Source organism: Panthera tigris, chromosome D1, assembly GCF_018350195.1.
Source record: "Panthera tigris isolate Pti1 chromosome D1, P.tigris_Pti1_mat1.1, whole genome shotgun sequence".
NCBI lineage: Eukaryota > Metazoa > Chordata > Mammalia > Carnivora > Felidae > Panthera > Panthera tigris.
The window spans coordinates 22362650-22388016 of record NC_056669.1 but is presented as its reverse complement, the minus strand read 5'-3'; the positions used below and the strand labels follow the sequence as shown (position 1 = coordinate 22388016).

Here is a 25367-nt window from a genome sequence, read left to right as displayed (position 1 = left end):
CATATCATTTCCTGGAGATTGGGGCAGCAATCAGTATAATTTAAAAAATTATTATTTCTGCAGCAAAACACACACAATGGGATAAATTGAAACCATAAGCAATTTTATATTCGTGTAGATTAGGTTTAGTTGCCAAGTGAGTTTAGGTCAAGTCGGTTTTTGCCACCAAATAAGTTATGAAAGACTTCCGGTTTTCAGAGCACATGGTTAAGGATGTGGACTTATGGCAATAATAATAATAACAATTATTATTATTATAAACAGAGAACATATGGGACAACAATGATGTTTATTATCTGCCAGCCACTGTTCTAATCACTTACCTGTATTTTTACTCCTTTAACCCTTAAGACAATCCCTTGAGGATTATTATTTCTGTCTCGAGAAGAATAAAGAGAAGCACAGAGAATTAAGTAACTTGCTAAGGTCAAGTGTATGATAGCGAGGAAGTACAGAAGTGACGGATGCCTGGAAAGTGGAGTCTTCCTTTTTCAGAGGGATACAGACTAACGGGTTATGTGGTTATGGTTCCTCAGCAGAGGCGGCACAAAAGCCCGGTCCAAGCTCACATTACCTTGTTTGTTTCTTCTAGATCAACGAATCCTGAAAGTCACAGTTGTCCTATTGCTGTGAGAGAATGGAGGCTCCACTGGTGAGTTTGGATGAAGAGTTTGAGGACCTTCGACCCTGCTGCTCGGAGGACCCGGAGGAGAAACCACAGTGTTTCTATGGCTCATCTCCCCACCATCTAGAGGATCCCTCCCTCTCTGAGCTTGAGAATTTTTCTTCGGAAATAATCAGCTTCAAGTCCATGGAGGACCTCGTGAACGAATTTGATGAGAAGCTCAATGTCTGCTTCCGGAACTACAACGCCAAGACGGAGACCCTGGCTCCTGTGAAGAACCAATTCCAGATCCAGGAGGAGGAAGAGACCCTGCAGGATGAGGAGTAAGAAGTCTTAATTGCCCTCTGTTGCTTCAGACATGAGCCCTGTAGTCTGGGGCTCTTTGACATAGAACTCGTGTCTGTGGGTTCATGGCATATCACTTATGCTTTCATGTCAGTGGGGCAGGGCCCTGGTAATTGCTGACATTATTCTATGATGTCCCTTTACAGGGACCTGGAGAGTTTTCTAAAATTGAAATCTTAGAGGAATGAAGACTTTTTAGAAAATAGATTTTCTTAGGTACAAAATAGAATTTTAGGAGCATGATCCATTTTAGGGTCCATCTATCTTCTGTTTCTTTGTATCAGTAGTAATCCACCCAGATATTAGAAATAAGGATCAGAAAAGAAATTAATTAACCGTGACGGAGGAATCTGTCACTGGAACAATTTGCTTCAAGAAACACCAGAATTATGAAAATCTCCAAACTGTTAACAAATCCCCCCTCAGGACTGGAAAATCATCTACAAATGTTAAGATACATCCAAATAAGAAAGCATACAAATTGAACTGACAGCCCAGGGGATTACCTTGGGCCAAAATAAAGGTGATAATTAGGTGACATGGCTTTTGAGTATACAGATTCCCTGTGTCACTTACTAGTCCCCTTTTAGGGTCTTAACAGTAGTCAAGAAAAGGGATTTGAGAAAACTGCTGTTTGAGGAGGGACTAGAAAAAGAAGAGGATAATTTGTAACATAAATTAAAGAAGGGTGTTTTGGGCACTTAGTAAAAATAGGCCTGAATTCCCTGTAGAGATAAAATATGCATCAATTGTTTTTTCTTTTTTAAAAAGGTGAGTTGGTTTTTGTTTTTTGTTTTTTTAATTAAAGCACAGGGACAGGACCCGTGGGCAGGAAGAGCTGCCCCTTGTGTTTGCATTTTATTTTATTTTATTTTATTTTATTTTATTTTATTTTAAACATTTATTTATTATTAAGAGACAGAGAGAGACAGAAAATGAACATGGGAGGGGCAGAGAGAGGGGGAGACACAGTATCTGAAGCAGGCTTCAGGTTCTGAGCTGGCAGCACAGAGCCCGACGCGGGGCTCGAACTCACAAGCAGTGAGATCATGACCTGAGCCGAAGTAGGATGCTTAACCGACTGAGCCACCCAGGCGCCCCTATTGTTCTTTATTTTTAAAGTTTATTGATTTATTTTGAGAGATTGAGAGCGAGAGAGCGAGAGAGTGAGAGAGAGAATCCCAAGGAGGCTTTGCCCAATGAGGACGTGGGCTTGAACTCAAGAGCCAAGAGCTGGACCCTTAACCAACTGAGCCACCCAGGCACCCCAAGCATGAATTGTTCTTATGGAATCACACAACAAATGTCAAGTGGTTGTAATGGGACTTGGGAGCAACTGGGCTTTTGGTTTCTCTTTTTATGAACTTGAGTGGCAAGAGTTGCCCATAAATAAGTGGGGTGAAAGGTGTGTCCCAGACAACTAAACCTGACCTGTTTGGGATATAGTTGCTCGCTTGATGACTCTGTGAGTATACAGGGACTCTGTGTCTGTCTTACTATTATATCCCCATGTCTAATACAGGGCTTGGTGTATCATAAGTATTCAAATAATAGTTTTTGAATGGAATACTGAATGTCGAATGAATTGGGTGAACAATAATAGCTAGTTTTGTAGGCACAGGTAACGGATTTCCAGGTCCACACCATTTCCTTCTTTTCTTTTTAATTAATGTTAGCCTGAAGTCATGATCACAGAGAACATTTTACCCTGGTGACCAGTACTGTAACTGTGGGCTATGTGTTTTAATTCAATTTTAAGTTTCAAACTGATTTTTCTTAAATTCTGAGCCCGTTATTAATTTGTTCACCTCCTGTAAGTCTAAAAAGAATGGCTCTGGGGCTTTATTATACAGCGTATTTTTTCACTATAGTTCATTGCACCAGGCAATGAACTAGAAATACAAAAGACTATGAATTATAATTTTCATACTCTCGCTAACTCACTGTGTGACCTTGGGCTAGTCACTTAACTTTAGTTGACTGCGTGGGTCCTCATCTTTGAAACCTCCAGAGCTCAATCTTGATGAAGCGGGGCTAAGGACTTGGAAAGAACCTAATTTCTTACCTCACCCAGGCTGTGCTCTGAAAATGACATTTTAAGATGCGTCCCATTCCTTTTGCTTCCAACAAATCATTCCTCCCCTATCTAAGCCCCCCTCTGCCTCATTAAGGATGAAGGCCCGGTGAGCAAGTTCTTACTCTCTTCTAGCACATTAGCAGAGGCCACTCAATGTTAATTACCGTCACATGGGATTACTGGTCTCCTCACCCTGATTTTTCTGAGTTGCCTGCCTCATTGACTGCCTCAGCTAAAAGACCAAAGGTTGAATAGTTCCTTAGAGATAAAATACAATTTGGGGCTAGTGTAGAGGGAGGAATCTGGGAAGAGAAAAATTAACACTGTGTTTTCAAGGTGGTCAATGTATTTAAACCTTTCCAACTTAAAAATCAGAGTTAAATTATACACGTTGTTTATAGATACCTATCCATATACTTCAACTGTAAAATTATCTTGAAGTAAGGGAAAAGATAATTTAATATCTAATCTGGTTGTGATTCTCCTGAGCATAGCTTGTAATAAACTTCCTTAGTTTTGCTAATTGGATGGATATTTCCTCCACAAATGAATTGAAAGTGTGTTGGGTGGGTTAGCAGGACATAATAAAAACATAAAACAAAAGCAGTGAACTTCTCGGTCAAACTAACCTCCTTCAAGAGAGCACAAATCATAAAGCAAGTGTAGTCATTCCTTTTAGAGTTTGGATTTCTCTAGTCCTCCTTTGGAACTATTTTGCTAATAGGGAATTGGCTGAGACGTCAACTTCTCTCTGATTTATCAGGGCATGGAAGTGTTAGGCATTACAAGAGAGTCAAATTTGAATAGATTTTTCCTGGTTTTAAATTTGGATACTCTTCCAGAATCTGCTCTTTGCATATGTGTGATCATCCTTTCCTGTCTCATAAGCGATTGAACTTGGAGGCCAGAGCCTTTCTAGGGGACCGTTACAGAAGGGGAATGGACAATCCTCACCCCACCACCTGCCTCACTGGGATTACAATCCGCCCTCTTACAGGCACCTGTAAGATAAAGAGGGGCCAAACTTGTGAGAACAATCACCATTTCCTGTTCTGCAGATAGAATTATTGGGTGAAAGGTGCTAAAAGTAAGTCTACACAATAAATACATGGTGCGTAGTCAGCCATACTTGAAGGTGAAGTCAAGTAAATGCCACACAACCAGGATATGGTAAGTGGATGGATAGCCGTGATTTGAGGAAAGTTAATTATCCTCTCAGAGGCTCAGTTTCCCCCTATAGAAGGCAGAGGTAGTATTGATTCTATTTCAGTGCTTGAAAGAATCTAAAAAGTTGTTCTAAGTCATTATGTGCTAATAATAATTCCTAAGTCTTAGCAGCAAAAGTGTACTCACATGAACACACATCGAAATGTGGCTGTTGGCTTTATTGGACACGAGACACTGGATAAGGGCAGTAGCCAACCTGGAGGGGATTAAGGGAAATGTTATCAAATTGGAATTCTAATAAGCCCTTTAGGCTAGCTGCCTACCATGTTGTCAAGAACAGACGGGTGTGGAGGGGGGCAGGATTCATGTAGCCTTGATGGCTACATGATTGCCAGTAGACCCAGATCTTTGTGTATGTGCGTCTTGTCACAACCCATTCTGTTGGGTGTGTTCATTCGGTGCCAGCTTCCCTTTACAAAAATCCCCAGCCCTGTGTGGTGAAAGATAGCTTAGTCAGTTCCATAGGCACCTGAGCCCAGGCTATAAAACAGCCATAGGAAAAGCCTTTTCTGTCACTATAGGGGCTGAGAGAGCAAATTGAATAGCGGGTGCCATGGCAGCAAAAGCCAGGAATTGAGGCGACCTGTTTAATCTTGGCTCTTTGATAACAGATATAGGAGATAACATTCAGAGTCTCCTTCCCTCAAGATAAGAGCGAGTGGCAGGACACTTCTCGGGGGAAAGTAGGATTTCACAGTCCACCTCAGGGTGACTATAAAAGGGAATATGTTCATGCCCAAGGCCCCTGCTCAGGATAGAACAGATAGCCTCTCTGCGGGGGGTGGGGGTGGCGTCGAGGAAGAAAAGCCCTTCCCATTCTCTTCCTCACAGAAAGCTTTGTGTTTTTCCCTCCCACCACCCGGTCTGCTCTGGCTGCCAGGCTGCCGCCAGTGTTCTGCCTTCGCCTTCCATTTAACCTTCACTGGGGCTGGAGAGATAGACAGGAAGCAGTCATGCACCCCGCTGCCCCTGCCATTCCTCCTTTTGTAGCCTGATGAAAGCGCTATGTCCAAGAATAATGTAGTTAGAGATCTTTCACGCAGAGCTGGTTTCTGAATTGCTGTTCTAGCTTGTGATTGGGAACTTGGTATATTACTCTGATGCCCGTGCCCGAGCCAGTCACAAAATGATAAAGACTTGGGATAGTTTTGTGGTTAGGAATATAGGGCTCTGTAGCCGTATGGCCTGGTTACAAATCCCACCTCTGTCATTATTGGCTGTGTGACCTTAGACAGGTTAACTGACTTGTCTGTTTTAGTTTTTTTTTTTTTTTTTTTTTCGCCTTAGGATCTGCCTTACAGAGTTGTGAGGATTGAATGAATTAATTCACACAAAGGTTTAGAAGAGAGTACCTGACTTATAGTAAGTGGCCATTAAGTAGTGACTGCTAGGGTTAGTATTGGATAAAGAGTACTTCAGAAAAGAAGAAAATCTGGACAAAACAGGAAAGAATGAGGATGGCTCGAAATCCCGAGGAGAAAATGGTGTAGGGAATTGTCATAAAAATCTAGAGTTAGAAGGTGAAATCCAGAGTATGTCAGTCAAGGCCCACATGAGAAAAACCGCCACTCCCTAAATAATTTGAGAGAGCCCCCCAGTTATCATTTGAAGGACAGAAACAGTTTCAAGGTCATTGGAAAGCGTGCAGTTCATTAAAAGTCCCAGCTTCCAGCCAGCCTAGGAGAGACACAAAAGGCTCCCGCCTATTTTGGGCTTTGCTGAATTTTATTTTTCCAGGCACTTGCTGCAGGGACAAATCCGAAGGTCAGTGCTTGCATGCTTGTTGTTGATTCTTGCGGCAGAGAATGTAATGCAAGGAGGAGTCTGGCCTTCCCCCACTGGGTGTGGTGCTTGGAGTTTTGTCTTGGACGTAGCAAATCATCTTTGCCTCTTGGCTGTATGGTGCTACCGAGACTTGCATTTAGCATTAGGCTGGATTAATGAAGCTCTAATAGTGCCTGATGGAGATTGGATTATCACCCGTGTTTAAGAAGCAGACTAAAATCCTGCTGAATGGATGTCTAATGAACACTTGATGAGTCCTCTCAAAGTGCTTGCTTGTAATTGCAGGAAAATAATGAGTCAGCGGATAACCCAAGCACTGCTATTAAATTGTGCTTTCTTGAGCTCCTTTAATGTGTTGCATCGCCGACTATATGCTTTGTGCACTGGGAAAGTCTCCTTGCTCTATGCCCATGCATCATATATTATTCCCGATTTGACATATGCTAAGAGAACTCGCCTCTCCTAATGTCAGCTGTCTGTGTTCTTGTCCCCCTTGCACTTACCTTTTCAGCGTCTCACACCGTATTCTGTCATGTTTTGAATTTGATCCACATATATACATATTTGCTTACTTTTAAATGGCTGCTTCTTCATGTGAGTCTGTCTAAATACAATTTACCTTCTTATACCTTGTTTGACATGCATAGGCACCTGAAGGATATTGCATAGAGCCCTCATTTATCCTTAGCTAATATTAACTCAAGTGCCACTGGCTTCCACGGATGACATTATTTTAGGAGCTTGGTTTACTGATTTACATTAATCTCTGGATGTTGACTCCTTTGTTTATTTTCCTGTGTGTGAGAGTTTGTGACTTTAGGATTTTCCCCCAACCCCTCCTTTTCTCCCCCCCAAAGAAATATTGCTGAAATAAGAGAATTAAATGACACAAATTATAGAAAAGTTTTTCTTATAATGTACATATCAGAACTTTTTAAAGCCATGTAATAAAGGGACCCCCCATCTTCCCTCACTACAACCCAATTGTTAGAGGTGTATTGATCGGTTCCTTTCATACATTTGCCTTGCAGTGTCCATGATGGAGACAGGGAACACTTACACTCTACTTTGCTGGAGCTGGGGGAGTATGCCACCACGGGCTCGCTAGAACATTTTGGGTAATTAGTAAGCGTTAACAGCATTGGCATTATCCCTTTAGTTACATTAGATGTCAGGGAGTTAATTCTTGACCATTTAGATTGCAGGCCTCTGAAATTGAAATGCATCTAAACTCTATGGTGGCCGTGATCTCAAAGAGATTCAGCCAGAAAATCTGCCCAGATATCCATCTGTCGATTACCTACCTACCAACTTACATCACTATCTTCCTCTTTCTCCCTCTTTCTCTCTCACTCTTCTTTGCCCACAGAAAAGGAAAGGAAACATGGGCATTTCTTAGGTTCATGAGTCATGAACCATTTGGTTGAGGGGCAGATTTATTTTCAGGGGCAATCTATTTATTGCCTGAGGTGGTTTGATTGTAGACTCTAGCATTTGTGTCTCAATGGTGAGAAATTCCTCTTCTCTTAAGCAAACACCTTTTAAGCTTCAGTCCCTGACCAGGGCCCATTCTCTTGGCTCTTTCTCTCCTGGTAGTGCCTCTAATTCAGTTTTTAAGCTGCTTTGCTCTTGCATGCTGGAAGGCAGATGATCTCAGCCTGGCACACACAGAAGCCTCTCTCCTCCCCTGGCCCAGCTCTTCCTTCCTCCAGGCGGGGCCAGGCCACAGATGTGTGCTAATGAGAGCTTCTCTTTGTTTACAGGGTTTGGGATGCTCTGACAGACAATTACATCCCTTCACTCTCAGAAGACTGGAGGGACCCAAACGTGGAGGCTCTGAATGGCAACAGCTCTGACACCGAGGTACCTCTCTGGGGCCCCTTACTTGATAAGGCTTGAGAAGATGTGGATTCCAGTTAGAAAAACATTCATTAATTCAACAGTCTTACCCATTAGGTAATGAAGCTCACCCATAGCTCCAAAACATTGCTGGTAAGACAGGAGTTACGGAGGAGGTGAAGAATTAGATGAGGGGACATCCAGTGTCTGTGAGGTGATTCGAATGGCCGTCTGTAAAAAGTATAAATGCAAATTACTCTGTTGTTGATCTGTGTACTGCAACATGCAAAACAAGGTGGTCTGAAGAGGAGGAGAGTGACTATCACAGGCTTCTCATGTTCAAATAATAATGGTTTAAAAAGAATCAGGTTTTCCTATCCAAAAGGAAGAGTTCAGCCTCACCAAACACAAGATGGCAGGTGCTGATAGATTTGTGGCAAACTCAAAGCCTGGCTAATGGCCAGAGTTGGGGCCTAGACATTAGTGAGGTGGCCACTCAGTGGGGAGTGGCCAATGAGACGTTTATAGACTCGACCGAGAAGCCGTTCTTGTGGCTGAACCAGAGTCACATTCTGTGCTTACTGATGCCAAAGAAGAAGGTGGCCTAAGGGCTTCTGAATGAAGAGAATACTTATTTTTCTGTTGATCTGCATAGGCTATGGGGAGTGACCTTTCAGAAGATCCAAATGGCCCCTCCTAGCTGAATCTACATATAGGAAGATAAAATTATTTAATGGCTTTGTCCACACTAAAAGCCAATTTCTGCCTTGCTTGGTTTTCTAGTTTCAGCTATAAGGAAATTTGACGATTTCTTATCACGAAGGGCTGTCACAGCCCTGTGGGCTCAGCAAATGAGGGAAAGGAAGGTGGATCTAATCTTCATAGGTGCTCCAGAATTGAGTCCAAGTGAAAAAGCAAGAGAGAAATTTCTGCAGATCATTGCCCAAAATAGCACAGCAAAAAGATCAGCAGTTGCCTGATTGGTTGAAAAGGTGGCTGTATATCCTTCTTAACTCTTCTAATAATTAGCAATCCCGAAATCTCAAAACTTCAAGGTTTCATTGAGTGGGACAGGTAAAATGGTGACTTCAAGACTCGGAGATTTGATGCAAGCCTACTCATCGTGGCTATAGGAGGCTGTGTCTCAGTTCCTGTTTTGATTCCTGACTGCTCATTTTCTCTTGCAATGCTTATATGTATCCTTATCCCAAATGCAAAGGACAAGGAGGCAACCACGGACTAAATCTAGTTACTGAAATGAAATCAGGCCCATCACGGTGCAAAAGGCAGATTTCGCTTTATCTCTTTGGCTCCCTTTCCAACTAATTTTGTGGATTAAGCCAAAGGATGTATAAGACCGCCTGCCCTTCAGAAGGACTCTAATTTATCCTCGTTTGCAGATTTCCCTCAAGAGGGTTAATATTTCAGGGCAAATTGAATGGCCCCGAGAAGGATGATCTTGAGTTCCACTCCTTGTAGAATTTCTTCCATCTAACCCATGGGAAAATGACAGGGTAGCAGAAGTGGATGGATTAAGGCTGTTTTATTTCATCTCCTTTATTATCTGGATTCATTACAGTAGAAGCTCTTTTAACTGACCTCAGTTTAAATGATTTGCTAGATTAACCAGTGCTCTGTACTTTTATAAAAGAGCGACTGACCCAATGCCCTTGGCTTGCCGAATGCACACAGCTGGTAGGCTTCTTCTAGCAAGCCCTCGTAGCTCCTCTTCTACTTAAGTGGTTCATTGCCAAGAATCAGGCGTGTTTGTTCTCGAACGTCTTTATCCTTGTCCTTCTGACTATAAGTGATATAATCAGAATTATGGAAACTGTTGGATTGTGACAGCAAAGAGAATCACATTTTGCATTTGGAAGATCAAATAACACATGTACATGGCTTTAAGAGTCAGATAATACTTTAGAAATATTATAAGACCTTAAAAACCACCCCAGCAGCTCCTGCCTTATCTTTTCCCTATTCCATAGAGCCAACCACTTTTTTTTTTTCACATTTATTTACTTATTTTGAGAGGGAGAGTGGGGGAAGGGCAGAAAGAGAGGAAGAGGGAGAATCCCAAGCAGGCCATGTGCTGTTGGCATGGGGCCCAACAAAGGGCTAAAACCCACAAAGAGTGAGCTTATGACCTGAGCCGAAACCAAGAGTCCGTCAGCAACCACTTTGATTTCTTTTGGCATATATCTCAAATTTCCTAAGTAATACATTTATATTGCTGTTTGATGATTAAAATAAACAGTTTTTGGCTGTTATCTATTAACTTTGCATGATGGAAGATAAGTTTAATTCTTATACACCACTTCAAATACTCACACTTAGCTTTCTCATAGGATTGTCACCAATTTATATAGTGAAATCAATACTCAAAATATGTACCGTTGTAACTATGTAAATACTATTTCTTACTGAATCATGTAGTGTTGTATAAAAATATTTCCTTTCTTATACCACTTTTTGTTTAACCCGGAGTAAAGACTTGACTTTGTTTTTTGTTTTGCTTAGTTTTCTGTATATCTATTTATCAGTAGTTCAATCCCAAATGGAGTGAAATTTAAATCTCACAATATGGTTAAATAAATCAGATATTCTATCAATTCAGAATTTTTTTTTTGTTTTTTGTTTTTTGTTTGGTCTTGAAGCATCCAAATTAGTACTGTCATCTTTCTGCTATGAACTAGTCTGGTTGTATTCTAGATCTGATGCCCAGCTGTTGTCCCTGGGACTTGCCTTCACCTTCATCCTGGGGATCCTTCCTGACTCTCTCCCTGCCTTCTGACTGCCATAGTTTTTTATCTTTCTGGGTTTATTTCCTTGTTTTGTGGGGAAAAAAATCGGTATATTCTGAGAAAGGGTACAGAAGAATATCTTTTTTAGAATCTACGCGAATGTCTTTATTCTCCTGTCATGTACTTGGTTGAGAGTTTGACTTGATAGTTAATTTAGGTTGCAAAAAGTTTTTTTTACTCAATTCTGAAGACATTGTTCTCTTATCTTCCAGCTTTCACTTGCTGTTGAGAAGCCCTCAAATTCATTCTGATTCTCCTTCTTTTATATGTGACTAGCTTTCAGGATGTTCTTTTTTCTTTCTCATTTGAAATTTTCCAGTGATGTGCCTTGTAGTGTGTGCCCCCCCTCCCATTCATTCTACATTATACTTAGTGGGCCCTTTCAACCTGGACTAAATTGTGGCATGTTTTCTTGTGTTATTTCTCTGAAGATTAATTATTTCTGTTTTCTGCCTCTATTGAGATGATTACATGTGTAGTTTTATCCTTTATTATGTTAATATGATAAATTACATTAATTGATTCTCAAATATTAAGTCAACTTTGCGTTCTTGAGATAAATCCAACTTGGTCATGGTGTATTATTCTTTTATTTCATTTCATTTTATGGTTTTCTTTTTTTCTCATAGCTTTACTGAAGGATGATTGGCATATGATAAATGGCACATATTAAAGTGTTCAATTTGATAAGTTTTGACATATGTATACATCTGTGAAACCATCATCACAATCAAGATACTGAACATTTCCGTTACTACTCTCTTTCACCCTCCAATCTCCAGGCAACCCATTTCTGTCACTATAGATTAATTTGCATTTTCTAGAATTTCCTATAAATGGAGTCATGCAGCATGCACTCTTTTTTTGGGGGGGGCAGGTCTGGCTTTTTTTTTAATGTTTATTTTTGAGAGAGAGAGAGAGACAGAGCACGAACGGGGGAGGGGCAGAGAGAGGGAGAGGGAGACACAGTATCTGAAACAGGCTCCAGGCTCCAAGCTGTCAGCACAGAGCCTGACGTGGGGCTCAAACTCAGGAACGGCGAGATCATGACCTAGGCCGAAGTCGGACACCCAACCGACTGAGCCACCCGGACGCCCCCTGGTTTGGCTTTTTAAGACTCAGTATAATTGTTTGGATAGTCATCCATTTTGTTGTTTGTATCAATGGTTCATTCTTTTTTATTGCAGAGGGGATTCCATTATATAGATATACCATAATTTGCTTATTCATTCACCTGTTGATGGACATTTAGGTTGTTTCCAGTTTTTGAATATTGCAAATAAAGCTGTTATGAACATTCTTGCCTAAGTCTTTTTGTGGACATATGTCTCTGTTTCTCTTGGGTAAAATAACCTATGAGTGGAACGTCGGGGTCATATGGTAAGTGTATGTTTTGCTTTTTAAGAAACTGTCAAACTGTTTTCCAGTTTGAGAGCTCCAGTTATTCAACAGCCTCACCAACACTTGTTATAGATGGCCTTTTATTTTGTTGTTTATTTTTATAATATTTATTTATTTTTGAGAGAAAGAGCTACAGGGTGTTGAGCACGTTTGCGAGTAGGGGAGGGTCAGAAAGAGACGGAGACTTTTACATTTTAGACATTTGAGTAGGTATATGGAGTGTCTTATTTGGGTTAAATTTGAATTCCCTTAGTAACATATGATATGGAGCATCTTTTCATGTACTTATTTACCATCTGTGTATCTTCTTCAGTGAAGAGCGCATTTAAATCTTTTGCCCACTTTCTTAATGTGGTGTTTGTATTCTCTTTAAATAGTTATTATTCTTTTTTTAAAAATTTTTAAATGTTTTTATTTATTTTTGAGAGAGGGAGACAGAGCGTGACTGGGGGGAGGAGCAGAGAGAGAGGGAGACACAGAATCCGAAATAGGCTCCAGGCTCTGAGCTGTCAGCACAGAGCCTGACGCGGGGCTTGAACTCACGAACCGCGAGATCATGACCTGAGCTGAAATCAGACACTTACCGACTGAGCTACCCAGGCGCCCCTAAATTGTTATTATTCTTTACATTAAAAGATAAAATGAGGCATACTAAATTTTTAAGAGTTTACTTGAGTAAGAATCAAATAGGACAGTGCCAAAGCTAAAGTGGTTAGGAGTGTTCCACCAACAGGAGCTACAGGAAAGACTTTTATATAGAAAAGGTAGAAGCAAAGAAGGAAATTGATTAACTATAGCTTAAGTGGTTGTATTATTTGGGAAAGGCCAGTTGGCTGTTTGTGATTGGTTGTTCTTTGGTTTGAATTCTTAACCTTGAGGCATTAGAGACTTAGATTTTGGTTTGCTTAGTAGGCTTCTAAGTCATTGAAACCACATCACTCTAATGGCCTCCTTGTTTAATTAATTTAACACATATTCTAGACATAAGTCTTAAGTCCTATGTTTTGCAAATATCTTCTTTTTGTCTATGCTTTTTAACTTTCTTAACCTTATCTTTTGAAGGTCAAATGTTTTTTAAATGTGATCAATCCCAATTTATTGATTTTTTTTCTTTTATAGTTTGTGCTCTTTGTGTAGTATTTATTTATTTGTTTATAATTTTTTTAAATCTTTACTTATTATTTTGAGAGAGACAGAGCACAAGTGGGGGAGGGGCAGAGAGAGAGCGAGACCCAGAATCCAAAGCAGGCTCCAGGCTGCTTGCTGAGCTGTCAGCACAGAGCCTAATGTGGGGCTCAAACTCATGGACTGCGAGGTCATGACCTGAGCTGAAGTTGGATGCTTAACTGACTGAGCCACCCAGGCACCCCCTCTTGCGTAGTATTTAAGAAGTCACTGAGATTTGTTCTTAAGTCTTCTGGAAGTCTTATAGTTTTAGCTCTTCTGTGGTTTATGATTCATTTCAAGTTAGCTTCTATATATGGTGTGAGGTAAGGGTCAAAGTTGGTGTGTGTGTGTGTGTGTGTGTGTGTGTACGTGTATGGCTATCGAATTGTTCTGATACTACTTATTGGAAATATTGTTCTTTCCCTATTAAATTGTCTTGGCACCTATGTTGAAAATCAATTGACCATATATGTGTGGATCTATTTCTGAATTCTTTATTCTGTTTCATTGCTGTGTGTCTATGCCAATACCATGCTGTATTCATTACTGTAGCTTTGTAATAAGTCTTGATATAAAGTAGGACAGCTGACCCTTGAACAACATGGGTTTGACCTGCGTGGGACCACTTACATATGGAGTTTTTTTTGTAAATACAGTATAGTACTGTAAATGTGTTTTCTCTTCCTTATGATTTTCAATAACATTTTCTTCTCTCAAGCTTACTTTATTATAAAAATACAGTGTATAATACATATAACATACCAAATATATGTTAATCAACTGTCTATATTATCAGTAAGGCTTCCATCAACAGTAGGCTACTTTTAGTTAAGTGTGGGGGAGTAAAAAGTTACATGTAGATTATCACTATGCAGGGCATTGGTACCCATAACCCCTGCATTGTTCAAGGGTCAACTGTATAAGTCTTTCAACTTTGTTCTTTTTTTCCAAAGTTGTTTTGGGTATTTTATTTTATTTACTTTTTGTTTTTATATTTTGTAAAGTTTATTTATTTATTTTGAGGGAGGGAGGGCAGAGAGAGAGGGAGAGATAGGATCCCAAGCAGGCTTTGTGCTGTCGGTGAGGAACCTGATGCAGGGCTCGAACTCACAAACTGTGAGGTCATGACCCGAGCTGAAATCAAGAGTCAGATTCTTCACCAACTGAGCCACCCAAGAGCCACTCTTTTGGCTATTTTAGGTCTTTTGCATTTCCATATAAATTGTGGAATCAGCTAATCAATTTCTATAACTTGCTGAAAATTCAACTGTGATTGTGTGTTAAATCCATAGATCCATTTATGTAGGTAGATCAATTTATTATGTTAATGTGATGTATTACATTAATTGATTTTCAAATATTAAAGCAACCTTTCATTCTTAAGATAAACTCCACTTAGTCATGATATAGTATCGATTTTACATAATGTGGGATTTGATTTGCTAATATTTTATTAAAGATTTTTGCATCTATGTTCACAAGGAATCTTTTTCTGTAATTTTCTTTTATTGTAATGTCATAACATGAATTGGGAATGTTTCTACTTTCTGAGTTTGTCTTAGACTGGTATTATCTCTTCCTTACATATTTGATAGACTACACCAGTGAAACCGTCTGAACCAGGTGTTTTCTCTGTGGAAGATTTTTGGTTACACATTCAATTTCTTTAATAAATGTAGAGGGGACAGGGCGCCTGGGTGGCTCAGTCGGTTGAGTGATCAACTTCGGCTCAGGTCAGGATCTCGCAGTTTGTGAGTTCGAGCCCCGCATCAGGCTCTGTGCTGACAGCTCAGAGCCTGGAGCCTGTTTCAGATTCTGTGTCTCCCTCTCTCTTCCCCTTCCCCACTCATGCTCTGTCTCTCTCTGTCTCTCAAAAATGAATAAACGTTAAAAAAATTAATTAAAAATAAATAAATCAATAAATGTAGAGGTGTTCAGATTTTCCATTTCTTCCCAAGCTGATTTTGGTAAATAGTGTTTTTCAAGGAATTTGTTCATTTAATCTAAATAATTGAATGTATTGACCACAAAGTTGTTGATGATATGTTCTTATTATTTAATGTCAGTAAGATCTATAGTGATGGTCCTCTTTTTATTTCTGATCTGCTAATTTGTGTTTTCTTTCTCCTTCTCTCCCTCTCCCTCCCATCCTCTCTCTTAAGTCTAATGATGGGTTTGTCACTTTTACTCATCTTTCCAGAACAGCACTTTTAGTTTTCTTTTCCTCTGTTGTTTGTTCATTTTCTCATTTGTTGATTTCTTTCCTTAACTTTATTATTTCCTTCCTTACACTGACTAGGGTTTTACTAAGCCCTGTAAGGTAGGAGCTTAGATCAGATTTTAAACTTTAAAAATAATTGTCTTAGTCTACTCGGGCTGCTATGACACAATACCACACACAGGATGGCTTATAAACAACAGAGATTTACTTCTCACAGTTAAGAAGGCTGGACATCCAGGGTGCCAGCATGATTAGGTTCTGGTAAAGGCCCTCTTCTGGCTTACAGACTGTCAATTTCTGGCTGTGTCCTTATTGGTACAAGGGATCTCAGGAGCTCTGTGGAGCCTCTTTTCTAGGGTACCAATCCCAGTCATGACGGCTCCACCCTCATGACCCAAGCAAATCCCTGAGTGCCCACCTTTAATACCATCACATTGAGCATTAAGATTTCAACATGTGAATTTGGGGAGGACACAAGCATTCAGATCAGCAATGCCATGAGCATCTTACAGTAATAAAATTTCCTTTCAGCATTGCTTTAGCTGAATCCCATAGTTTTGATATGGCATGTTTTTGTTAACCTTCAGCTTGAAATATTTTCTAATTGCTCTTGTGATTTCTTCTTTGACCTATGGGTAATTTAGATGTATGTTGCTGAATTTCAAAATGTTTGGGGATTTTATAGTTATCATTTTGTCATTGATTTCTAATTTAGTTTTGGCAAGAACACAGTCTGTACAAATTCAGTCTTTTAAAATATATTGGGATCGATATATGGCTCAGCATATGTTGTATCTTAGGAATGTACTATGTGCCATTGAAAAGAATGTATATTCTGTAATTGTTGGTTTCAATGTTCTATAAAGATCAACTAGATTAAGTTGGTTTAAGTGTTGTTGAATTCTTCTATATCTTAACTGATTATTTTGCCTGTTTATCCACTACAATTTGGTTTTTGGTTTTAATTTTTATTATTGAAGTAAAATTGACATATAACATTAAATTAGTTCTTTTTTCAGGTATACAACATAGTGAGTTGACAATTTTGTACATTATGCAATGCTCACCATGATAAGTGTGGTTATCATCTGTCACTATATAGTGTTATTACAATATTATGGACTATATTCCTTTCCTGTGCTTTTCATCTCCGTGATTGATTGATCGATTGATTCATTTATTGTAAGCTCTATGCCCAACGTGGGGCTTGAACTCATGACCCCAAGATCAGAAGTCATATGCTCTACCAACTGAGCCAGCCAGGTGGCCCCCCCGCCCTGATTTGTCTGCTTTATAACCAGAAGTTTGTACCTCTTTAGCTATTTGCCCATTACCCCCACCACTCTTCCCTCTGGCAACTATCAGTTTGTTCTCTGTATTTATGAGTGTTTCTATTTTTGGTTGTTTTGTCTTTCAGATTCCACATATAAGTGAAATCATGGTATTTGACTATCTCTGACTTATTTCACTTAGCATAATACCTTCTAGCTCCATCCATATTGTCACAAATGGCAAGACCTCATTCTTTTTCTTTAATGTTTTTTTTTTTTTTTATTTTTGAGATAGACAGGGAGAGTGAGTGTGTGTGCACGTGTGCGAGTGCACAAGTAGGGGAGGGGCAGAGAGAGAGGGAGACAGAAGATCTGAAGCGGGCACTGATAGAACAGAGCCCGATTCGAGGCTTGAGCTCATGAGCCACGAGATCGTGATCTGAGCTGAAGTCGGATGCTTAACTGACTGAGCCACCCAGGTGCCCCAAATTCTCATTCTTTTGTATGGCTAAGTAATATTCCATTGTGTATATATATATATATATATGTATATACCAGATCTTCTTTATTCATTCATCTATTGATGGACACAGGTTGCTTCCATATCTTGGCTATTGTAAATAATGCTACAATAAACATAGGGGTGCATATGTCTATTTGAATTAGTGTTTTCATTTTCTTTGGGTAAATACCTGCCAGTGTAATTACTGGATTGTACGGTGTTTCTATCAGTCCTTTTACTTTTCACCTGTTCCTGTCTTTATGTTTAAAGAGTGTCTTTTATAGATTGCATATAGTTGAGGTTTTTTTTTTTTTATTATTATTCTTATTTTTGAGAGAGAAAGAGAGAGAGCCGGGGAGGGGCGGGGAGCGGGGATTCTTCCATGCCATCAGTGTAGAGCCCAGCCTGCAGCTCCATCCCACGAACCATGAGACCATGACCTGAGCTGAAATCAAGAGCCAGTTACTTAATTGACTGAGCCATTCCGGCACCCTCATCTTTTATATTTAGTCTGAAAATGATGACGTGTGCTTTTTCGTTCATTGGGTTTAATTCATTTGCATAGTGTTTAGTCCATTAACACTTAAAGTAACTTGAATAGTTTGTGTTTTTTTTTTTTTTTTTTAATGTTTATTTATTTTTGAGACAGACAGAGACAGAATGTGAGTGGGTTAGGGGCAGAGAGAGAGGGAGACACAGAAGCAGGCTCCAGGCTCTGAGCTGTCAGCACAGAGCCCGACGTGGGGCTCGAACTCAGAGCTGTGAGATCATGACCTGAGCCGAAGTCAGACGCTCAACTGACTGAGCCACCCAGGCGCCCCAAATAGTTTGTGTTTAAATGTATGATCTTGCATTTCTGTTTGTCCTCTCTGGGTTTTTGTTGTTGTTGTTATTCCTCTGTTCCATCTTCCCTGCCTTCTTTTGGGTTAATAAAATTTGTTTGGTATTCCATTTTATTTCTTCCATTAGATTTTAGCTATACCTCTTGGTGTGTGTGTTTCTGGTTTGTTTCTGTTTTTGTTTTTTACTGACTTCTTTAACGATTATACTCTGCATTATTAAGTTATCATAGTGCATTTAGGATTAATATTATGCTACTTCACATAAAATGTAAAACACTTTCTGCAGTATCAGTATATTCCTGTTATCCTCTGTGCTATTGTTGTCATATATTTTATTGCAATCCATATTATGTACCCCGCAACACAAAGTTTTTATGTTTTGCTTTAGACAGTTAGTTGCCTTTTAAAGAAATTAGGAGAAGGAAAAAAAGCATAAATTTTTAATATTTACCATTTTTGGTATTATTTGTTCCTTCCCGTGGGTCTGATTTTTAATCATTTCCTTTTAGGCCAAAAAACTTTCTATAGGATTTCTTGTAGTGTTAGTTCACAGGTGGCAGATTCTCAGCTTTCATTTATTTCATGTTTTCCCTTCTTTCAATGGTCACAGCCTTTCACTGTCTATGCCCAGTGCCTCAAAACAATTGGCTCATAGATTTTTTCCAGATTTGTAGTTGTATGTGGCTGAAGCGGTAAGTCCAATACTAGCTACTCTTTTGTGGCTGAGAGAGACCATCTCTTGTGTTTTTGTGTTTTGGAATTTGTTTTATTCAAGTGTTGGACTTAAAATGATCTTCTGCTTTTTCTACCCTCCCATTTTCTATCCACTTATTTTGCTTTACTCTCTCGGTGATTTTCTCAACCTTATCTTCAATTCTTCTTTTGAAAATACAGATTTTGCTACTAAAATTTTAGTGCCTAAGAGCTCTTTCTTATTGTTTTTTTTTTCTTTAATTAATTCTACTAAAAAGACCATGTTTCAAGGAAGCAGTGTTTTCTTGATGTCTTTCTGAGGGCAGTAATGATAGGAAGGAGTTTCTTCTGCCCTCTGTATTGCTTTTGATTTGCTTTTCCTATGTATTTGTTTCAGTCCCTGTCTTTCATGTTGGGGATTGTCTGCAAATGTTTGACAGTCCTTGGGCATAATTTCATATTTAAAAGTGAAGCTAAACTCATTGAGCTCTTCCTTTGGGGCAGGTCTTATCTCCTGCTGCCCCCACTGTAGTGATCAGTAAGGACCTGGTCATTTTTTTTGGAGGCCCCAAATATTGACATGTATCTATCGGTCTTTTTTCTTGGGCAGTGTAATAGAAATGTGCTGGTTAGTGACTTGAGTCATGTTTTGCTTGAGGAGGATAAGCCTGACTGCCAGTGTCCTTAGAGCCTAATAAGGGCAGGAGGGTCTTGGTGAGTATGTAGACTTTCACTTAATCCCTCTGTTTGGGGCAAGATCCCTCACCCCTGCTTTCAGGTGGCCACGGGTATCTTGAGTCCAGGGCCTCCTAGTTCAACCTTTCCAGAGTAAAATCTCCACTTCTTTTAATGGTGAGAGGGCGGTAGTTGCCCTTCTGCGTGGGAAGGGAGAAGAGACCCGGGGTCTTGCTGCTCCTATGAAGAATCCCAGCAGATCCTTCTTTTTGCAGCCCCACCTCCCAGTACCACCTGAAGTCTCCAATTCTGAGTCTTTCAGCATCTTTGGGGTAAAAGCACTTACTTTGGGAAGCCTCCTCCTACAGAGCTTACTCCTGTAGCCTGCTAGCTCAGCATCTGCTTTCTAGCATCTCCTTTGCTGTTGTCTTTACTCTGGTTTGTTTTGTTCCTGTGGGATATCCTCTTTTGGTCCTTTAGCTCTCGCTGTAGTCAGATTTCAGGAGGAAGAGGAGATAATGGAGTGTGTGTGTGCTATCTCCTGTCTTCCTCCTGCTATGAAAACACAGAAATGGGAAATCATTTAAATCATCTTAAAAAATTGTGTTCTGATGTGGATGATAGGAGAAAGACGATATGGAACCTCTACTCAGAGGCCCATCATGAAGAAAAAGGCCTTGGCCTTATGTTAGGAGCTTGGGGGAAAAATACGTGTACACTTACATTTTTAGGTCAAAATACTATGCTCGAGTTCTGTAGTATTATTATTATTTAAAGTTCTCCACGTTTATTGGGTTTTTCAGTTAATCAATACTTTGTCCCTGATTGATGTACAAGACAGTCTCTTTTGTCCCTGTAACTTGAATTAATAGCACATGGCAGTTGTCTTGGATAAGAGGAACGAACATCCAGGACCGGGTGTTCCACTCTTCTGTTTTCCAGGTGACTAAACAGCTAAGTTGTATGTGGACAGGGACCAACTATAGGAGGCAATAGTGTTGCCATTCCTGTCTCTTTCATGTGTTCATTAATTCGTTCAAGAAGCGTCTGTTGTCTACATGCTGTTTGCTGGGCTCTGGTGCATCTCACTGTGGGGATTCAGAGGCATTGACTTAACCCCACACAGATGTTTCCTGGTTGTTCACAAGCATACAGGGGATGTAGTTGTCTTTTCCCTGGGCTGGGTGCATGCCATTGATTTTTTTTTTTTTTTTTAACTTTTGACCGAAGGTGAAAATGTACCTTCATTCTCTTACTTTTGGTCAAGAAGGCAACCACCTGTGTGAAACAATTGTGATAAGGGGAGGGAATAGAATCATCTGGTTAATAGTCATTATTGAACACAAGGACCCTGTAATTTCAGTCCTCACTCAGACCTCTGTGCAGCAAGACTTGGCAGTCTTATAGGCTCCAGGGAAGGTTCTCCACATTTAGTGTCAAGTTTGAAGCTACCACGTTACAGCCTTGGGGGCACACCCTTGACCCAAAACAGGAGGAAGAAATGGCTTGTCGAATAGTATGGCCAGATCTTTTCTGGATCTTGGTCTTTTTTTCTCAGTTCTGGAAAGAAGTCACTTGGAAGAATGATTTTTCTTGAAACAGTCATAGTTCACTTCTACAGTATGGACACAATGTGAGTTTTAGTCTACAAGCTAATTCAGCCTTAAATGACATAGCCTGCAGGTTGTTTTTGGCTTTAGTCTTCCCAATGCCACACAAGAGACTAAACAAACTCCCTGTAGCAATTTCTAGGTCTCTCATATATGAGAATAAGGGTGTATACATACTCTTCCACGTACATAAGTGTGTGTGTGTGTGTGTGTGTGTGTGTAAATCATATAATCCTATCCATATGTACTAGTGTTACCATTTTTCAAATTTTTTTCTTTTTTTTCCCTATTTGTTCCCACCCAGTTTTCCACTCTCTGCCTGAGATATTGTCCTGGTAAAGAAGGGAAGTAGGGAGTCTATAAAAGGCATTCATAAGGAAAGAAGGCTTGTTGAGAAGGGACACAAACTGTAGGCAGAACAGAGTCTGCTAGGACGGGGAGAAAATGTGGGAAGAGCCCTAGAGAGGGTAAGGAAGGAAGAGAGAATGAGAACCAAAAGCTAGAGAGGGAGGAGAAAAGGCCAGGGATGGGGTGGATGTGTGAAATCAGAGGCAGGGGGGATAATCTACACATGAGAGCGGAGGGAAGGAGCCAGGACTTTAAGTACTTTGTGTTTATTTCTCCTTTTATTTTACTTTTTAGCATCAGGCTTCTGAGATCTGAGAAAACGTGGGGTAGGGATGGCTCACACAATACTAGGAACTCAGGGTGACTTATCATTCATTATAATTGATTTTCAGGTCTCTTTTTACCCAAGCCTGACAAATCAGACCCGCAGGCTTTGTGCCAGAGGGAGAGGCGAGAAAGCTCCAAGAGGCATCCATGCCACTGCTCGGGTTCACTAACATTTAAACAGCAAGAAGCGTCTGTCCCTCGAAGCTCCCTCCCTGCTTTCAGCCAGGAGCTCAGAGGGAAGACCTTGGGAAAGCAGACAGCGTAGCTCAATGATGCAGTATTAGCAGTCAGTGAAAATTGGCCATGTCTCAGAAGATATGTTTTTAGAGTAGGTTTAATGTCAAAGAAATTCTGGTTATATCTCACACTCGCCTATAGAAAATCATCCAAACAGAAAACAACAACCTCTGTTCCCCAGGGTGAGCCTAACTTCTAGCTTCTGGGCCTTTCTGGCCCTGAGAACTTTTGCCACGAGTGTAGTTGTGAACAAAGTGGGGCTCCGGGAGCTTCGTTCTGCAGAGTGGGGAGTGCGGAAGCCAGGTGGCCACCACAGGTGGTAGGTAAACTTGGCAGAGAGAGCAGCATATGGGTTCGCCAACAGAAATAGATGTCACCATCTGGCGCACAAGCCCCTCAAATGATCCCATTACTTCCCGGTCCTACCCCTCATCCAGGTTGAGTGCAGACAGCATTTGAGATATATTTGATTAATTTTTTAATGACATAGTCCCAGTTTCACGCAAACGTGGACAGAAGATGATGTGTTTTGTTAGGGGCATCTGCCAAGGTGGAGCTCAAAGAAGAGGGGAGAAATTTCTGAGGATAGATGATCTCTGACATGATTGCTTGGGGTAGAACTGGGTGTTTTCTGTCGGAACAGAAGTGTAATCCCCAGGGAAGAGGCAGATAAGCATGCCAGCTATCAAAGAGCAAGTAAAAATTGATTCCAGGAAGAGAGGTGTCTCTGCAGAAAGATTTCCTGGAGGCTCTCCTTACCAGGCTTTATATGACTCTCAAATCTGACTTCTGGACACAGACAGCCTGTGGGGTGATTTAGTGGTTTATTTTGTGTAGGATTTGAACCTAAGTGCTGGACCGTGGCTGTTTGGGATATGGTCAGTAAAGCCAGATGTGCTGTGAATACCTTGTTGGATTTCAACATCTAGAATCACAATGGCTGTGAACTTTCAGAATCTTACTTGGCATTGTGGAATTTTGGAGAAACGACAAATGTTTCAATATTTTTGATGTTTAGTCTGTCCTGTAGTTCACGTGGTCAGGTGATACTGTGGCATGCCTCATGTAGATTCATCACCTCCTTCCGCAACTATGACACCAAGCCTAGAATTCCAATTCTAATTCCAATTCCAATTCCAATTCCAATTCCAATTCCAATTCCAATTCCAGACAGCCTTTCATCAAGTTCTAAAAGCTTGACTGTTTGGATTGGAACAACCCACCCGTTAAAATGCCTAATTAAGTAAACTCTGGAAACAAAACCCCAGATTGAAACTCCTTGTATAAATAAGGGTGACTTTGCCGCAGGAATTGTCGACAGTGTCACTTGCCTTGGGAAGGTCCCTCGTTCACACAGGGACAACCTGTCTGTGGGTTAAAGAACAGTGCTCCTCCCTTTGAGTCAGACGTCCCTCGTTGTCCTTTCCTGACTCAGGGATGCATGTTGTGCAGGAGGGCTGTGTTTGGAATTGGGTGAAACTCTGGGCACCTCTTCAGATTCCCCTCTTTATACAGTGGATGGCCGGCAGGGGCCTCTCAGTCATGTTATCCGTTCTAGACACCAGAGAGTAAAGAGATCCCTGGTTCTGCTGATGATCCATTAGAATTCCACCCCCTCCCCACCCCCCTTCAGATCCATGAGAAGGAAGAGGAAGAGTTCAACGAGAAGAGTGAACATGATTCTGGTATCAATGAGGAGCCTCTACTCACAGCAGATCAGGTACGAATATTTCTCTTGGTTCTCGGGACTTTTTGTTCTCTGGCTCAAGAAAAAGTTTAAGTACACATACTTGTCACATCTTTTTATTTTATTTTAATTTTTTTTAAGTTTATTTATTTTTGAGAGAGAGAGAGTGAGCAGGGAGGGGCAGAGAGAGAGGAGAGAGAGAATCCCAAGCAGGCTTCATGCTGTTAGTACAGAGCCCGATGTGGGGCTTGAACTCACAAGCTGTGAGATCACCACCTGAGCTGAAACCAAGAGTTGGACGCTTAACCGACTGAGCCACCCAGGTGCCCCTTGTCACATCCATTTAAGGCAGAAGAAAGATATATGGTCTAGTGTGGCTGTGTTGATGACTCGGCGCATCTGTGATAAGGGATTTCATTTCTCTTTATGCCTTAGTTTACCCACCTGCGGTAAATAGGAACATAATTCCTGACCCTTGGGTTGGGTGGGGCTCATGTTTGATTACGTCCAGAGACAGGCCCAGTGTTGACTGGCTTCACTTCTTGCTAAGCCTCTGCATGCAATCCCATTAAGAGTCAAGACACTTAAATAAGGGTCCTAAATCCCTGTTCCTGCAAAGATAGAAGTGGCAGATGAGGCTTTTGTTTGATGGGTATTTTCTCATATTTCACAGAATACTCAAAATGTTGAGCCTTACAAAGGGACTCTTTTTTTTTTTAATGTTTATTTACTTTGGAATGAGAGAGAGAGAGACAGAGTACAGAGGGGGAGGGCAGAGAGAGGGAGACACAGAATCTGAAGCAGGTTCTAGGCTCTGAGCTGCCAGCACAGAGCCCGACGTGGGGCTCAAACTCACAAACCATGAGATCATGACCTGAGCCGAAGTCAGATGCTTAACCGACTGAGCCACCCAGGCACCCCCCAAAAGGACTCTTAATATGCAGTTGAGTCTTTGTTTAAAAAAAAAATGTAGTGTTTGACATTTGATTGAATTAGTTATATTTTGGCTTTAGTCACTTATTACTTCAGGGGAATAATCTTGGGTCTTTGGATTCTTTTTTCAACTTTTTAGTCAACAAATATTTATGGGTGACTTTTTTGAGCAGGTGCCATACAAGTTTTTCACAAAGTAGTTCCGCCAAAAAACTCCACCAGGAGCCTTTGGTGCCAGACAGTGCTTTTTGGTGAAAGGAACTCTGTGGTAAAAAGGTGGGATTATAAACAGATGAGGTCCAAGAGATTGAAGGGAGCTGGATAAAAAGAGAATAGGGGCCAACAGTTATTCTTGTGAATGGTAAGAGAAATACGATTCAGTGATCCAAAGTCAAGGACAAGTAGTCTGAGAGACGAGAAACTGAGCCATAAAATTTTAAAGGGGGTTTGTCATTTGCTTGCATTTTATAAGCGGCTCTCAGCAAAGACTAAGTATTCCCTAAATTGGCTGAGTGGAGTTGAGAAGTTGTGGATAAAATAGAAATTATTCTCAAGGAGGGCACCCTAAGTCCCCTTGTCCTTGGTCCAGCTGACATGAAGAAACCTGCTTCAGGGACCACAGTCCAGTAGCCTGGAGCCTCAATCCATCCCAGAATTGACAGACAAATGTATAAAATTGCCCTATCGTGACAAGACCCATCTGTAGACGCCTTTCAGACCTTCTTTGCTTGTTCCATTTTCTTTATGTGTA

The 25367-nt window shown here is 40.6% G+C and overlaps 1 protein-coding gene, 2 long non-coding RNA genes and 1 other non-coding gene across 5 annotated transcripts in view; 2 read left to right on the top strand and 2 right to left on the bottom strand.

Moving 5' to 3' along the window:
* Positions 1-25367, top strand: part of FEZ1 (fasciculation and elongation protein zeta 1) — a 43741-nt gene that overhangs the window by 4601 nt on the left and 13773 nt on the right. For both annotated transcript variants that reach the window (XM_042959053.1, XM_042959054.1), the window contains exons 2-4: positions 593-948; positions 7823-7922; positions 23630-23716. In XM_042959053.1, coding sequence (XP_042814987.1) covers positions 638-948; positions 7823-7922; positions 23630-23716 — 498 coding nt within the window. In that variant the 5' untranslated portion in view covers positions 593-637. The remainder of the gene's footprint in view (positions 1-592; positions 949-7822; positions 7923-23629; positions 23717-25367) is intronic.
* Positions 4399-7153, top strand: LOC122231320. The gene is made up of 3 exons (XR_006208510.1): positions 4399-5636; positions 6012-6038; positions 7091-7153. It is a non-coding gene; the product is annotated as an uncharacterized LOC122231320 (long non-coding RNA).
* On the bottom strand, positions 4400-23062 carry LOC122231321. The gene is made up of 3 exons (XR_006208511.1): positions 22959-23062; positions 19821-20029; positions 4400-4470 (listed from the first exon to the last, which is right to left on the bottom strand). It is a non-coding gene; the product is annotated as an uncharacterized LOC122231321 (long non-coding RNA).
* TRNAR-UCU lies at positions 16684-16756 on the bottom strand. The gene has a single exon. It is a non-coding gene; the product is annotated as a tRNA-Arg (tRNA).